At 53.3% G+C, this 14989-nt stretch overlaps 1 protein-coding gene across 2 annotated transcripts in view; it reads right to left on the bottom strand.

The window, feature by feature from the left end:
• The window catches only part of ZNF277 (zinc finger protein 277), a 46787-nt gene that overhangs the window by 3675 nt on the left and 28123 nt on the right, over nt 1-14989 (bottom strand). Inside the window, exons 2-9 of one of the 2 annotated variants that reach the window (XM_070424807.1) lie at nt 14526-14727; nt 12957-13045; nt 11819-11901; nt 6076-6167; nt 5355-5477; nt 4419-4551; nt 1704-1771; nt 614-710 (exon numbers count right to left, since the gene is read on the bottom strand). In XM_070424807.1, the coding sequence (XP_070280908.1) occupies nt 614-710; nt 1704-1771; nt 4419-4551; nt 5355-5477; nt 6076-6167; nt 11819-11901; nt 12957-13045; nt 14526-14727 (887 nt within the window). The remainder of the gene's footprint in view (nt 1-613; nt 711-1703; nt 1772-4418; nt 4552-5354; nt 5478-6075; nt 6168-11818; nt 11902-12956; nt 13046-14525; nt 14728-14989) is intronic. The other variant, XM_070424808.1, reaches the window with a different exon arrangement.

Genomic DNA, 14989 nt, shown 5'->3' with positions numbered 1-14989 from the left:
GGGACCAGCTCACACGGGGACCTGTGGATTTGTGCACATGGGACCTGTGCACACAGGGACCAGTGCACACACTGCTGGAGGCCGGTGCAGAGAAGCTGCCGTCTGCTGCATCTGTGTGCGCCCGTGCCCTTCCTGGACCCGCCCTGTCCTTACTGTGCTTAGTCTCTGACCAGGGAGCGGTGAGGGGGGACAGGCAGTGGAGTTGCCCGTGGCACAGGTGGGCAGGGGCATGTCTGAAATCGCGCAGCCGCACAGCCGGCCCTCAGCCCCGAGTCCAGCCGCAGTGCTGCCCGCTCTCGGGGGTAGGGAGGGCCCTCCCCAGCATGTCCCGGGTGGAAACAGGCTCAGAACCGCTTGCTTCGAGCTTCTTTATAAAGAAGGGAGCACACGCACTGGGGGTCTCTGCTCTTCTCTCCAAATCCTTCCCGAGGAGCTGCAAGACCACACCTGGGCCCGGCCCCTCCCTGGCTGCGGGCACGAGGGCGCGGCCTGCCTTCCGCTTCCCCACACACTCCGGAGTGGAAGGTGCTCCAGGAACAAGGGTGTAACCTGGCGAGGCCTCCGTGTGGTCGCCTCCCCCGCGGAGCAGAACAGGATGAAATGAGCATCTCACCTCCATGTGGGCGCACAGCTGCTCCGTCGTTTCCGCTTGCTTTTCACAGAACAGACACACGGCGGAGACGGGGCACTCCTCCCAGTCCGACCAGTCCCTGTGCCCAGCAGAGAAGGCAGACCCCTTCGTTAGGGCCCGTGGTGTATCTCCCCCGTCCCCCGGAAGCCGCCCGTCTCTCCCGCTCCACAGTTTTGGGGAGACTGTCTGTCTACACATCAATGAGGCTGATGCAGCCTCCGACACGCAGAGCAGCCCCAGGAAGCAGCATGAGAGCCGGAGCCCCTGCTCCTCCGAGCAGCGACTTCCTGGGGACAGCGCCCCATTTCATGGCTTCACGGCGGAGGACACGTGTGGGGTGCGCTCATAAACACACCGCTGGGTGCATGCGCCCTGCTGGGTAGGTTTCCGCATGACAGGTGGTGTGCTTTGAAAAAGCAAACTGTACCTCATACTGGAAATAGTGATCGTTTGAAGTGGGGCAAGTTGGTAGATGGAGAACTCAAAAAGCATATCCCCCCACCCCCCATTCTTTACCATTTCCTCCTCTCCTTGCATTCATTTTTTGAAATACTGCCAACCTCCTGTCATTCCTAAACCAGGACATCAAGCTCAGCCCGAGGGAGGGAAACGGGCCGAAGGGCACTGATGGGAGTGGGGGGTGGGGGTGGGGTGGGAGTGGGGGGTGTTGGGCGACGCAGGACCCTTCCAGGCTGAGGGCCTGCAGCTTGGACTTCCCGCCGGCAGCCATGTGTGTCCTCGGTGTCACCACTGGGCTGAGCAGGTGACCGTGAGCAGTCATCTCCCCAGCCAGGCCCTGGGACAGCACCTGAGTGACACATGGCCAGCTTGTGCAGCCTGCGTACTGGGTCAGCAGCGCTCACGACCACCCCGCTTGGCGGGGACACCGGCAGCGCAGTGGCTTCAGGGAGAGTCCTGCTGAGCCCCGTTCTTGCCGCACCACCTGCACGGCTGCCCGGCTGAGAGAAGGTGTCCCTCCTTCCTCCTGTCGTCCCCGGGGGCGTGTGAGACCAACCAGAGAACCGTCCCAGCTCCCCGAACACCACCCATCAGCAGCGACCCCGAGTCTTACTCTTCCTGCTGCTCCAGCAGCTCCCGGTCGTCTTCCGACTGAACCTCTTCCCAGGATTTTCCAAGTTCCTTTGTAGGAGAAACAGGGATTAGAGAGAGGGGCGGGGGAGGGGAGGGAGAGAAGGCAGACAGACGCGGCAGCAAACCCACACGCAGCGTCCCACACACACTGCGCGGGTCCCACCGGCCCTCAGCACAGGGAGGGTGTGTGTGTCTCCAAGGCTTCCCACGCCCTTTCTCCTTGGAGCAGCAGCAGGACCCTCTCAAGTCTCTTCTCTTAGATGGAAGTAAATCCGTGTTTCTCAACCCTGGACGCACGTGAGACCCCCTGCGGTCGGGTTCCCAGACAGGACGGCCCTTCCCTGTCCCTATGAACCCTCCGTCCTTCCCCGTCACTATGAACCCCCCGTCCTTCCCCGTCCCTATGAACCCCCCGTCCTTCCCCGTCACTATGAACCCCCCGTCCTTCCCCGTCCCTATGAACCCCCCGTCCTTCCCTGTCCCTATGAACCCCCTGTCCTTCCCTGTCCCTATGAACCCTCCGTCCTTCCCCGTCACTATGAACCCCCCGTCCTTCCCCGTCACTATGAACGCCCCGTCCTTCCCCGTCACTATGAACCCCCGTCCTTCCCCGTCACTATGAACCCCCCGTCCTTCCCCGTCACTATGAACCCCCCGTCCTTCCCCGTCACTATGAACCCCCCGTCCTTCCCCGTCACTATGAACCCCCCGTCCTTCCCCGTCACTATGAACGCCCCGTCCTTCCCCGTCACTATGAACCCCCGTCCTTCCCCGTCACTATGAACCCCCGTCCTTCCCCGTCACTATGAACCCTCCGTCCTTCCCCGTCACTATGAACCCCCCGTCCTTCCCCGTCACTATGAACCCCCCGTCCTTCCCCATCACTATGAACCCCCCGTCCTTCCCCGTCACTATGAACCCCCCGTCCTTCCCCGTCACTATGAACCCCCCGTCCTTCCCCGTCACTATGAACCCCCCGTCCTTCCCCGTCACTATGAACCCCCCGTCCTTCCCCGTCACTATGAACCCCCCGTCCTTCCCCGTCACTATGAACCCCCCGTCCTTCCCCGTCACTATGAACCCCCCGTCCTTCCCCGTCACTATGAACCCTCCGTCCTTCCCCGTCACTATGAACCCTCCGTCCTTCCCCGTCACTATGAACCCTCCGGGGGTGTTGCGCACACGGAGGACGAAATCCTGATCCTCGCCATGGCCTCCAGGCTCCCCACGGCCCACCACCTGCTCCGGTGCTCCAACCAGAAGGCCCTCCGCTGTCCCAGCTCCTCCTGCCTGGCTGTCACCTCCTAAAACACTGCCGCTCACCTGCCTACACGGCTCAGTCTGGTCTAAACAACAGCCCTCTTCCAAGTCCCTTTTTATTTCTCTAGAGCAGGGGTGGGGATGCCCTGACCCTAACCCTAATCCTAAGCCTTTGCCCCGAGCTGGCTATAAAACGTCGGCAGCAAACCATGGCTCCTCGAAGTCCATCCTCACACACGCTAAGCCCGCTTCCAGGGGAATGTATTCCAACACGGGTTCCGCAGAACAGTCAGAAATTCCACCCAGAGCAGACGCTGACACACAGTCAGGACATGCTCCTCTGTCCAGAGAACCTTCTGAGGCTGCGCCGCATGCCGATCACTCACTGTGAAGGGAAACCACTTCCTGTGCTTGGGGAGTGCCAGACACAGCACCTTCCGGCCAGCCCCCCGACAGTTCCTCCCTCCCTTCACACAAGCAGTGCTTTTCCTAATGTTATGTTCACCCCCCATCAGCAGATTGGGCTGGGGCAGTGGTCACTGTGTCAGTCATAACCCCCTATAAACTCCCCAATGCCCCTAATAACACGCCTCCCCCGAACCCCTTTTCCTAACCCAGAGGAACAGGACCTCCGGCTGTCCGTGGGATTGCGTTTCTGAGCAGGAGAGCTCTCGGAGTGGAAAATCCTTACCCTGAGACCCCGTGAGTCCGTCCTAAAAGCCACACACGTAACAGTCCTCTTGCCCAGTGAAATGACTTGGTTTCTCTAAAATTCCCATTACCAATAGGGCTTGGACTGTGCGGCTCAGTGGTTGAACATCGATCTATGAACCAGGAGGTCAGGGTTTGATTCCCGGTCAGGGCACATGCCCAGATTATGGGCTCCATCGCCAGTGGGGGACGTGCAGGAGGCAGCCAGTCAATGACTCTCTCTCATCATTGATGTTTTTATCTCTCTCCCTCTCCCTTCCTCTCTGAAGTCAATAAAAATATATTAAAAAAAATAAAATTGCCATTAAAAATAAACTGGCACAAGAGAATAACAAAGATAATTGTGGGGGTGGGTGGGGAAGGGGAGGTTTTTACCAGGGAAGGAGGGAAGAGGGAAGAGATTGTTTTGTTTTAAGGAATTAGCTAGCACAGCCCCAGCGCGGCCAGAGGCCAACACATACTCTGACTAGAGCACAGGGGCTCTGGCCTCAGCAGCAGACACAGGAGAAACGGGGGAATGCGTGCACACCCACGTGCTTCCCGGGCACTCACTTCTGCAGGCGAGATCAGTGGTTCTGTTGTGCTCTGCACACTCCCCTCCCCACGCCAGCGGCTGCTCGACATGCCGGGGACACCCAGCCTCGGCACTGCTGCTGGCAGTCTCGGACGCCCCGGCAGGCGGCCGTCTGGGGGAGCAATCGCGTTGCAGGCGAGGAGGACTTACCAAGTAGTTGATGACGTAGAACTGGTCGTACTCCCGGTTTCGGGGGTTGATCCTGCGGTGCTGCTTCTTCCGCATGTGGTCCTTGAGCAGGCTCCTGTCCCTGAAGGTCCTCTCGCAGTACAGGCACTGCAGGCTGCAGGCACAGGTGGTCAGGGGCTCCGCAGGCCGGGCAGCTGCTTGCTCACTATCCGGTCACGCGTGTTCATTCTAGGCCACTCTGCACCTTCCACCGGGACGCACCCCCTCGCCGAACCCCGTTTCAAGTGCCTGGCTAGGCAGGATGCGTGTTTATTTCTGTGCTTGCTAAGCTGGCTGTTTAGTTAAAATCGAAACAAAGAGAGCTAATGCCCCCTATTACTTAGGTGGTTTACTAATCAACCTGCCCCGGCTGCACACGCAAATGGAGGCCTGTTCTTCAAAGGACGACAACGGTAACGCATGGCTGTGCTCCCCAAGGGCAGCAGTGAGGCCCGGTCGGGCGCCCTGAACAGGCAGGAGGATGCACAGCCTCCGTAGCTCACATGAAGCTGAAGAACATACCACATGTGCAGGATATTTACTGACACACTAGTAGGTTATAGTGAGAAGTAAAGAAATCACACATCACATTCAGAACCGTGGTTTGGGAAGCGCTCCGAGGAGGGCGCTCGAAGACAGAACCAACCCCAGGCGCCCCATTTCCTAGGCCGGACGGGAGCGTGCGCCTCCCAGCTCACTGCGCGCACCTGAGGTGGAATGCAGCGCTGGGGATAGGTGCCGTCTTCACTTAAAAAGACAACATGATCTGCACAGAATGAGACTGTTGCACCCGACAGAGGTCCTCCACCATGAAAAATGAAGAGTCCATTTCTGTAGCTACTTCAGGTAAGCTAAATTTTAAACATTCAACGAGTCCAGGACTCAGGGCTGCCAGGCTGTGCTGCATGAAGTACTTACTTGTCCAGCTTTCTCTGCAACGTGCGCAGGAATTCACCGCAGTTCACGATGTTGTCCGGCAGCCCGATGTTGAAGGCATGCTCTCTGGCCATGTGGTTCAAAAGCACAGATCTAGGAAGAAAGCTGAGCAGTTTGTATTATGTACACATCACTCAGGAACAAGTCAGGTCAGCAAGAGCGCATGTATAACGAGAAACAACCTAATAGAAGTACATGCAAGTGTTACCGAAACAGACACCAGGCCATGGAGACAGCTGCCAGGTGTGTGAGCCACTGTCAGGGTTCCCTCTACAGGTGAACTGGGTTTCTGTCCTTAAAACTACTAAACAAACAGTGCCTTCCTTTCCAGTTCATCACGGGGACCGGGAGAGACAGCTGCCTGAGATGAATCTGACTGGCTGTGAGCTTGGGTCACAGAAACTTAGTGATCCCTTTTCCAAAGTCAAACACCCAACGTGCTCACAGAGGTAACACGTTAATGTGGACAGTGTGTCTGCAGCCGTTTGCTCACAGTCCTCCTGTCGGCCAATTAGAAAAGGCATTTCCCTCCTCTGCTCACAGCAACGACAGTTCACCTCTGCTGTTGGGCATTTTTAAAAAAATCACTGCTGGTAACAGGAAAGGCTCCATGGGACTAACTGATATAAGTTCTGACATCACCAATGTTCTGATGAGTTTTCACACGAAATAGTCACGTTTAAAGACACGCACGATGGCAAACCTGTTCCCGAGGAATTCCTCATCGCAAAACATGCAGATGCCATGGAAGTTGTTGTCATTTCGCTCCCGCTGCTGCTGCTCCAGAATTCCTTTCTGTAAAGTAGAAGCAGATGCCTGATGAGACCTGGTAGGCGCACAGTGAGCACGGCCAGCCCGGACGGGAGACACCGGGTGGAAGCACAGGGGGCAGCGTATAGGGACGTGGACAGCATTTTAAATGTCTCCATTCCACTTGCATTTAACTTCCAACTCCAGGCCTGGCCCATGTGGCTCAGTGGTTGAGCATTGACCTATGAACCAGGAGGTCATGGTTTGATTCCTGGTCAGGGCATATGCCTGGGTTATGGGCTTGGTCCCCAGTGTGGGGCGCGCAAGAGGCAGCTGATCCATGATTCTCTCTCATCATTGATGTTTCTATCTCCCTCTCCCTTCCTCTCTGAAATCAATAAAACTATATTAAAAAAATGAATCAATAAAAATATATTTAAAATAAATTCCAACCCACACTGGCAAATGCCTGCAGACACTCCAGTGAAGGCTGTGCACAAAACTCAAGTCCACGGAGCCTCGCTGTCCTTCCCGACCTCGTCCTGCTCCCTCTTCACTAGTCATCTCTGCTCCTCACCGTCTCTCAGAGACAAAACGTGGTGAGTCTTTGACTTGCTCCTTCCTGTGGTCCAGTTTACTCTGGAATCAGGTTCTGATCAATTGTTCACTTGCACCACGGTTCCCGTTGCTTCTCTCCACCGTTCCCAGCGCCGTCGCCGACGCCCTTTCCAACCAGTCACTGTGGGGTTACCGTGAGTCGTCTCCAGGGTCTCCCGACCTCACCTTCTTTCCCTCAGGCCATCCTCCCTTGGCTGCTGGAAAAACTTCCCCTAAACATTGTTTACACGTATAATTACTCTGACTCAGATAATCTGAAAAACGCTTTGGCACCACCTGAAGTCAGGTAATTGATGGACAGGGTTCGACCGCGCCCGGGTCATTAAGTGTGGGATGTAATTGTTACCCAGGCAGCAGCCATCCTCTGCTCACTCCCACCCTCCCTGGCGCAGCCACCTGCTTCTCTGCGGAAAGGATATGGAAAGTCTTTGAAGTTATAAAAAGTCTCTATACTGTTCTTGTATTACACTGGCATCTACTCTCCAGCGTCTCTCATTGCACGGGGCTCAAAATAGGAGCTTCGTGAAGTTTACTGCTGATTCCGTAAGTATTTATGGAACAGTTTAAATATGAGCGAGAGTCTAGCGGCTTATCCTGGTCCATGTGGCCTCTCTGGAAATGTTTCACCAAACATCTGCAACAGTAATCCACTGAAGAAAACATCCACGAGCAACCGTAATAGAGCCAATTCCTGCTCTTCAGCTCCCAGCATCATGGGAGAAAGGACATCACACTCCTGTGAACTACACAGACGCTGCAGATATCTCATCTGCTTTCTGACATCGGGTAACAGACAGCACAGGGCTGGGCCCTTAAGAGAAATACATCATTCTGTGTTGAGTGGTGTTTTTCAACTTGCAACACAGAAAAATTAAACCCAATCGAACTACAGCTGCCTTGCTTGGTAGAGAAAAAAGAGACAGGAGTTTAAGATACTCAAGTGAGCCCGGCTGGCGTGGCTCAGTGGTTGAGCGTCGACCTATGAACCAGGAGGTCACAGTTCAATTCCCTGTCAGGGCACATGCCTGGCTGTGGGCTCGATCCCCAGTGGGGAGTGTGCAGGAGGCAGCCGATGATGTTTCTCTCTCACTCTCCCTCTCCCTCTCCCTTCCTCTCTGAAATCAATTAAAAAAAATACACATTAAAAAAAAAAGATATTCAAGTGAGTGGAATCTGTGGGACAAGGTACCAGGAAGGAGGGAGCTGCAGAGGAGCTCAAGGACACTACCGGATGCTTGGATGTTTGTGCAAATCCTGAGCTGGACGTGTGCAGGCCGGACTTGGGAGGCCGGCAGAGAAGTCGCAGCCGTGGAAGATGCTGGAGCTCTGACCCACAGAATGGGACCTCGCGCCATCAGGGTGCACAGCCCACAGAACAGCCCCGTTTTAGACCCGGGAGGCAAGGTCTTCATGGTAGCAAGCCATGTTGGTGCACGCAATAGACTTTATTCACAGACTTGTTGGACTGCTCTCTAGCCGTGCTGGTCACGCTCCAAAGAGAGAAATACTCATAATGAAGAGTGCCTCAGATGTTACGCATTTGAACTTCTCCAAGCAACTGATGAAACCAGATAAACTGTCATTGCAAAGCAGGCTGGGTAAAAGCCACTGTTGTAAGAACACAAGACCAGCCTGTGGATTAGGCGGAGGGTCGTCACAACAGGCTGTGCGCGGTCTAATGGGTTTAAAATGTCACGTTGGGCAGCAGAGGGTCGGGTCAGCGCCTCGTCCATCCTGCCTCATGCGCTCTAGGCAGGGCAACGCGGATGAAGCTGCACACAGCGCAGGTGGCTCTCGGCACAGGCGCAGGGGTCGCACACGGGAGCAGGAACGAGCATGTGCGTCAGGGGGGAAACGGCAGAAATCAGCCAATCAGGAGAAAGCGATTAGAGCACGTCAGTAAGTGTTTGTACAGAGGAAAGCAGAAGCTGACGTCTGGAATGGCAGAGCACACGAACAGCTTGCTCTGCCACAAGGTGAAACCAAGGCTGCCGTCTCCCATCACAGTGTCAACAATGCTCACTGGAGTCTGCCAGGCAGGTTCACACGCCGCACGCGAGGCCAGTTCCAGGGCAGGTGCACAGTCTACAAGGAAGAGCTCTTCACCGTTCCAACTGGTCACCGGCTACAGGCCTGAGAGCTCCCACAGGGGCCGGTGCAGGGGTCCTGGTGGCCGCTCAGCCGCGGGAGGTGGAGGTTGAGTCACGGCTCCGACATACATTAAGGAGTGGGAGCGCCTTGTTAGGGGCCCACAGCTGCTAACTGGCTAACCACTCCCGCCTCTTGCCCTCACTCTCCGCCACTGTAATGTCATTTAGGACACCAGGATTTTCTCGTGTCCACTTAGGTCCATATGCACCCTCCCTCCCTTTCCACAGCTCTCCCGCTCCCCAGGCCTTCTCACTGGTGAGATGCGGTATTATTGGTAGTTGCATGATCAACAACACTTGCCGAGCGAGTTCCATGGGGTAGAGCAGGGGTCCTCAAACTTTTTAAACAGGGGGCCAGTTCACTGTCCCTCAGACCGTTGGAGGGCCGGACTATAGTTTAAAAAAACACTATGAACAAATTCCTATGCACACTGCACATATCTTATTTTGAAGTAAAAAAACAAAACGGGAACAAATACAATATTTGTATTTGCATGTGGCCCGCGGGCCGTAGTTTGAGGACCTCTGGGGTAGAGGCTGTCCTGAGTGTGACATGTGCCTGGTCTCCATCTTCACAAGTGCTACAGGTCATCCTACCATCGTCTCCGCAGCACATGAAAGTCCTTCTGCTTCAGGCCGCCTGCTTTTACAACACGCCCGCCTTGACTTCTGGGTGCGATCACCTGGTTAGGCAGGAATTCAGTGACTGTGTGAGCTGCCTGCAGTTCTGTGCAAGTTGCTTCTGTAAGCTGCCATCAGGCTCACTTTCAGCACCTCCATCCGTCTGTGGGACTGAGGATGGTGACAGGTGTGATGTGATTTGTAGTGAGAAGTGTCTGTTTGGTCTTGCCTCTGTCCTGGCACACGGTTCCTGAGGTCCCTGGCATTTCCTAGGGGTCGAGGCTGCATGGGTGTCTCCTGCTGTGCATGGGAGCGACTCTGGGAGCACCCAGGGACTGGGACATGGAGTCAACGTGATCCGAGGATCGGAACTTTCAGGCCCACCTCTCCCCACCTCCCTGCAGGGCGAGCAGCTGGAGGCTGAGCTCCGTCACCCACGGCCGATGGTTTGGTCCTGCAGGCCTGAGCCTCCACACCGACCCACAGGACAGGGGCGGAGCTCCTGGGCTGATGGACCACAATGTGTCCACGTGCTGTCCTCCGGCCGGATCCACGGGCAGAGGCCCCTGCGTGGGCCTTCCTGTGCTGCTCCCCCAACTGAGCTTAGTCGCGGTCTCCTATCTGTGCGACACACGCGTAACCAGCCAGCCAACAGGCTTCCAGGGCTCTGCGCGCTGCTCTAGCAGCGTCACTGAACCCAAGGAGCACCTCGCTCTACAGCCGGTGGGTCAGAGCAGGGGGCCCGGCTTGTGGTTGGCATCGGAAGTAGGGGCTGAGCCCTTAACCTGAGGTCCCTATGCTCTTGGGGACACAAGTGTCCAAAGTGAGTTGAATGTAGGACACCTCCTGATTTTGGGGAACCGCTGGATGTGGGGAAAACCCCCAGACGGGAACTGGGTCAGAATTTAATTGTCATCTACAATTAATGGATACAGCTATTTCTAGGGACGCGAGTCTATCTGTAAAGACTCTGGGTGCTGAGTGTCACAGGGCGGAAGCAGTGGGTTGGTTGTAGGAGGGTCTATAGGGTCAGTGCTGAGTGACACAGGGCGGAAGCAGTGGGTTGGTTGTAGGAGGGTCTGTACTGAGTGACACAGGGCGGGAGCAGTGGGGTTGGTTGTAGGAGGGTCTATAGGGTCAGTGCTGAGTGACACAGGGCGGAAGCAGTAGGGTTTGAGTTCTTACAAAGAGACCCTGTGGGTACCCGCATTATGACCGCATGGCCATTCTCAATTAAAACCACCGTGGGCAAGAGTGAAAAAACTAATGGAAATGAAAAATTATGAATAGGTACATGCAAACAAATCCATAGAAGATGACAGCAAATTGATCCCTGTTTTGCAGATGTTAAGACGTGAGAATAGGAAAAGAGAACCTCAGGAGTTCTGCTACTTCACTGGGTTTGCTGCTATAGAAAAAGCATATTTTTCTTGCATATAAATCAACATCCAACAATATCATCTTTCTTGCGGGAGAAATCATCATTGGGGACGTTCACAATATGTAACTCGCCTCAGGGACTTCTCAGATCACGTGGTCACGGTCGACGGGGTCTATTTTCCTCCGCGCCCTCTTGAGGATTTAGCAGAAACAGTGACCTTCCGGTTCCCTCATAACACATCTGGCCGAGTCCACAGGTCCCAGGAGCACTAATAAGCAGCCCCTGAAGGAAGGACGGGTCCATTCCAAGTAATAATCGAGCGTAACCACAAACAGCAATGAAAAACCGCACTTTTAAACAAAGTAACTTAAAAATGACTTCCTGTTGGACTTATGAAAATGAACACTTAACACTCGAATACACTGTTACCCTTTTTAAAGACGACAGCTGCTGAGGTATTAAAATTAGCTCTCCGCGGCTCAGGCTGGAAAGGAGAAAGGCCACTGTGTGCACCAAGCACAGGCCTCTGGCCAGGATAAAAGCCGGGGCGGGCAGAGCGCATTCCAGTGCGGGGAGCGTTCAATTCCACTCCATGTCAGCCGACGGCATTTTTCCACGACGGCTGAACCCCAGCATGTGTCAGGCGGTTAAAATTACACCTAAATGTGGAAGCTTTGCTGTTATTTTAGAGGTAATCCAGGAAGCAAAGCAGAGCCCCAAGTTGCCCCTGCGTTTTTAGCACAGAAGGCTTTCATCTTCAGTCACGGGCACACTTTTACTCTTCTAAGGTCTGGATGTAGTGCCTCCTCTTTTGTGCATGTTTGAAAGTTTCCAGAATAAAAGTAAAACCAGCAACAACGAGAGAACAACAGCACAGTGACGAGTGTGTGTTCCCAGCCACTGTGCGTCCCTCGCACAGGCCTTACCAGTCTCTGCGCCTGCAGCTCCTCCCTCAGCACCCGGTCCTCTGGCAGCACGTCACACAGCAGGAAGTAGCTGTCCTGCTCTTCTGTGAGAGGAGAGAAATCAGTGAGACAATATTTACCATTTTCACCAGGCCTTACTCCTTAAAATATGTGTGTCTATATCTTTATCCACATCTAATCTATATCCATAGCCTTATCCATATGCATATCTATTCTATATCCATATCCTTATGATATCCACATCTAATCTATATCCATATCCTTATCATATCCATATCTAATCTATATCCACATGTATATCTAATCTATATCCATACCCATATCCATTCCTATATCTTCCATATCTATATCCATATCCATACTTATATCCATATTTACTCTATATCTATTTCCATATCTATATCCTTATCCATATCTAATTTATATCTATATCTATATCCTTATCCATATCCATATCTATATCTAATCTATATCCATATCTATATCCATTACCTATATCCATATCTATATCCATATCCATGTCCATACCCATATCTATTATCTAATCTATATCTATATCCATAACCATATCTATTACCCATATCCATGTCTATATATCTATATCTATGTCTATATCTATATATCTATATCTATATCTATATCTATATCTATATCTATATCTATATCTATGTGTGTGTCTATTAAGAGCTCTCCTCTGAAGTATTGGTCTCTTAGCTTTATTGAAGTTAGGCAACAATAACACAGCAGTTTAATTTGGATTGGTAGTAGGAGGGTCTATAGCAGTGGTTCTCAACCTTCTGGCCCTTTAAATACAGTTCCCCATGTTGTGACCCAACCATAAAATTATTTTTGTTGCTACTTCATAACTGTAATGTTGCTACTGTTGTGAATCGTCATGTAAATATCTGATATGCAGGATGGTCTTAGGCAACCCCTGTGAAAGGGTTGTTCGACTGCCAAAGGGGTCGCGACCCACAGGTTGAGAACCGCTGGTCTATAGGGTCAGTGCTGAGTGACACAGGGAGGAAGCAGTGGGGCTGGCTCTCGGGGAAGTGAGAGAATTCTGATTTGAGGAAGTGGGACTCCCCCTTTGAATTCTGGGTCCCGGGAAAAGGCAGCAGCCCCGAAGCGCACTGACCCAGCGGAGCGGTGGAGTTGATTCGGATCACGCTGCAGAAGTCGGTGATGGGCTGCTCCCTGAACCTCCTCCTCCAGTACAGGATGTACCTGGGCAGGCAAAGAAAAAAGGTGGTGAGGAGACTCAATACGGCCCTTTAACATTTAATTATCCAAAGCCACAAAGCGAATGTTGACTGAACATTGCTAGACAATTTATACATCGAAAGGCAGAACATTGTAGAAGTATAAAATAAGTATTTAATAAAGTGAAATTATCCCGTAAAGGCATGGAAATGATTAAACTCGACTATCCTCAAATTCAATAAACAGCCATATGGGAAGTTAAAAATCAATTATTTTATGTGATAATGAAGTTTTTCTGAAATCACACTTAATTTATATGAATTAAAAATGTACACATTTTCCAATCAATGGAAAGTTGGGTGTCTATCTTAACACATCAAAATAACAGATGTCATGATAATAATGGGATGAGAAGTCAGCCAATGTCTCTATAACAAGAGAAAAGAGCTCCAAAAAAGTTCCGTATGTGTCTGATGTGTGGTGAACTTGGCCTTTGGAATGATGGTCAAGTTTTAAAAAATACTTTAAAAAATTTATTTATTGATTTCACAGAGGAAAGGACATGGAGAGAGGGATAGAAACATCAGTGACGACAATCATTGTCCGGCTGCCTCCTGCACGCCTCCCAATGGGGATCGAGCCTGCAACCTGGGCATGTACCCTGACTGGGAATCGAACCATGACCTCCTGGTCAATAGGTCGACTCTCAACCACTGACCGGCCGGGAAAGACTGTCAGGTTTTGAATTCTTCTATCTAATGGGCAGTTAGAGGCACACGGGCTGATATGCTAGTAAAAGCAGAACGTAACACCAGACCTGCATGTCTGATGCAAGAGGGCGGGAGAGGACAGAGGCAGCCGCTGTCCATCTCCCCATGTGTCTAACAGGCGTATACTGGCAGCGGCAGTCCCACTCAGGGACTGGGACCAGGAGAACGCGGTCTCCTTCGGGGGAGACAGGAGATGGAATGTGGGCTCCATAGTCGACAGTGTCACGTGATGGCCGTTCGTGCCAGTTCCACACCAACAGGACCCGCCGTGGGTGCGGTGACAGGAGCCTTTCCTCAAGGCAAAGGGCTCCGCCGTGAGAGCTCCTCCGACAATGCCCTCTGTGCATAAAGGGGGTCAAGCATCCCTGTTCCGAACACGGCCCTTTGGGGCCTTGGCACGTGTCTCCTGGGCGCCTGCCTGGGAGGCCTGACGCAGCGAGAGCGCGCCTGTGGCCCACACATAAAATGAGACCAGGCTGATGGAGGCCCACAGCCAACAGCCCGGGGAGGGGCAAAGGGAGTCCTCCGCTGGGGCAGCGGGTCTGCTCCAGAACCCGCAGGACTGCCACAGCGTGCGCCACCCCCACCCTTGCAGCCTCCCCACTCCAGGGGACAGAGTGCTAAGGCCCCTTAAAGCCCAGGGGAAGCCTAAAGACTACAAATGCGCATGTTGAATAGGGATGATTTACACAGAAGTAGGCTTTCGCTCGTTTATGAACGACACCAACACTTACCTTCGGAAGTCAGCGACCAGCCTGACATCGGCTATGACGAGCTTGTGCTCGATGATCATGTGCTTCAGAAGCGGGTCCTGCTGAGCTGTGGGGAAGTGCTCTTCACAGAAGATACAGGGCACCGAGGGCGAGCCTTCGGGGGTGCCGCTGCGCCCCGCGCCCTCGGGCAGGGACAGCGGCTCCAGGATGCAGTCCCGACCATCTGGGAGAGCGAGGAGAGAGGAGCTGACACCGGCCTCCGCAGGATTTCCCTCCTGCATGAAAGGGCCCTGAGGTACTGGCGTGTCTCAGGAAGAAGCGCACAGGCCAGACGCACAGCACCATTTTAAACGGCTCTGCCACCTGGAGGAGGAGGCTGCAAAATTGTTCACATTCCCCATTTGCTGCTTGAATGGGGGAACCCATTGGGCAGGGCAGCTGTTTCAGCTTGGACACTGGCCCAAGCTAAGAAGGCAACACTTCTG

The sequence above is a fragment of the Myotis yumanensis genome, unplaced genomic scaffold (assembly GCF_028538775.1).
Source record: "Myotis yumanensis isolate MYYU_CA2020_CCGP unplaced genomic scaffold, mMyoYum1.0.hap1 SCAF_9, whole genome shotgun sequence".
Taxonomy (NCBI): Eukaryota; Metazoa; Chordata; class Mammalia; order Chiroptera; family Vespertilionidae; genus Myotis; species Myotis yumanensis.
This window is presented reverse-complemented; position numbering and strand designations above follow the sequence as displayed.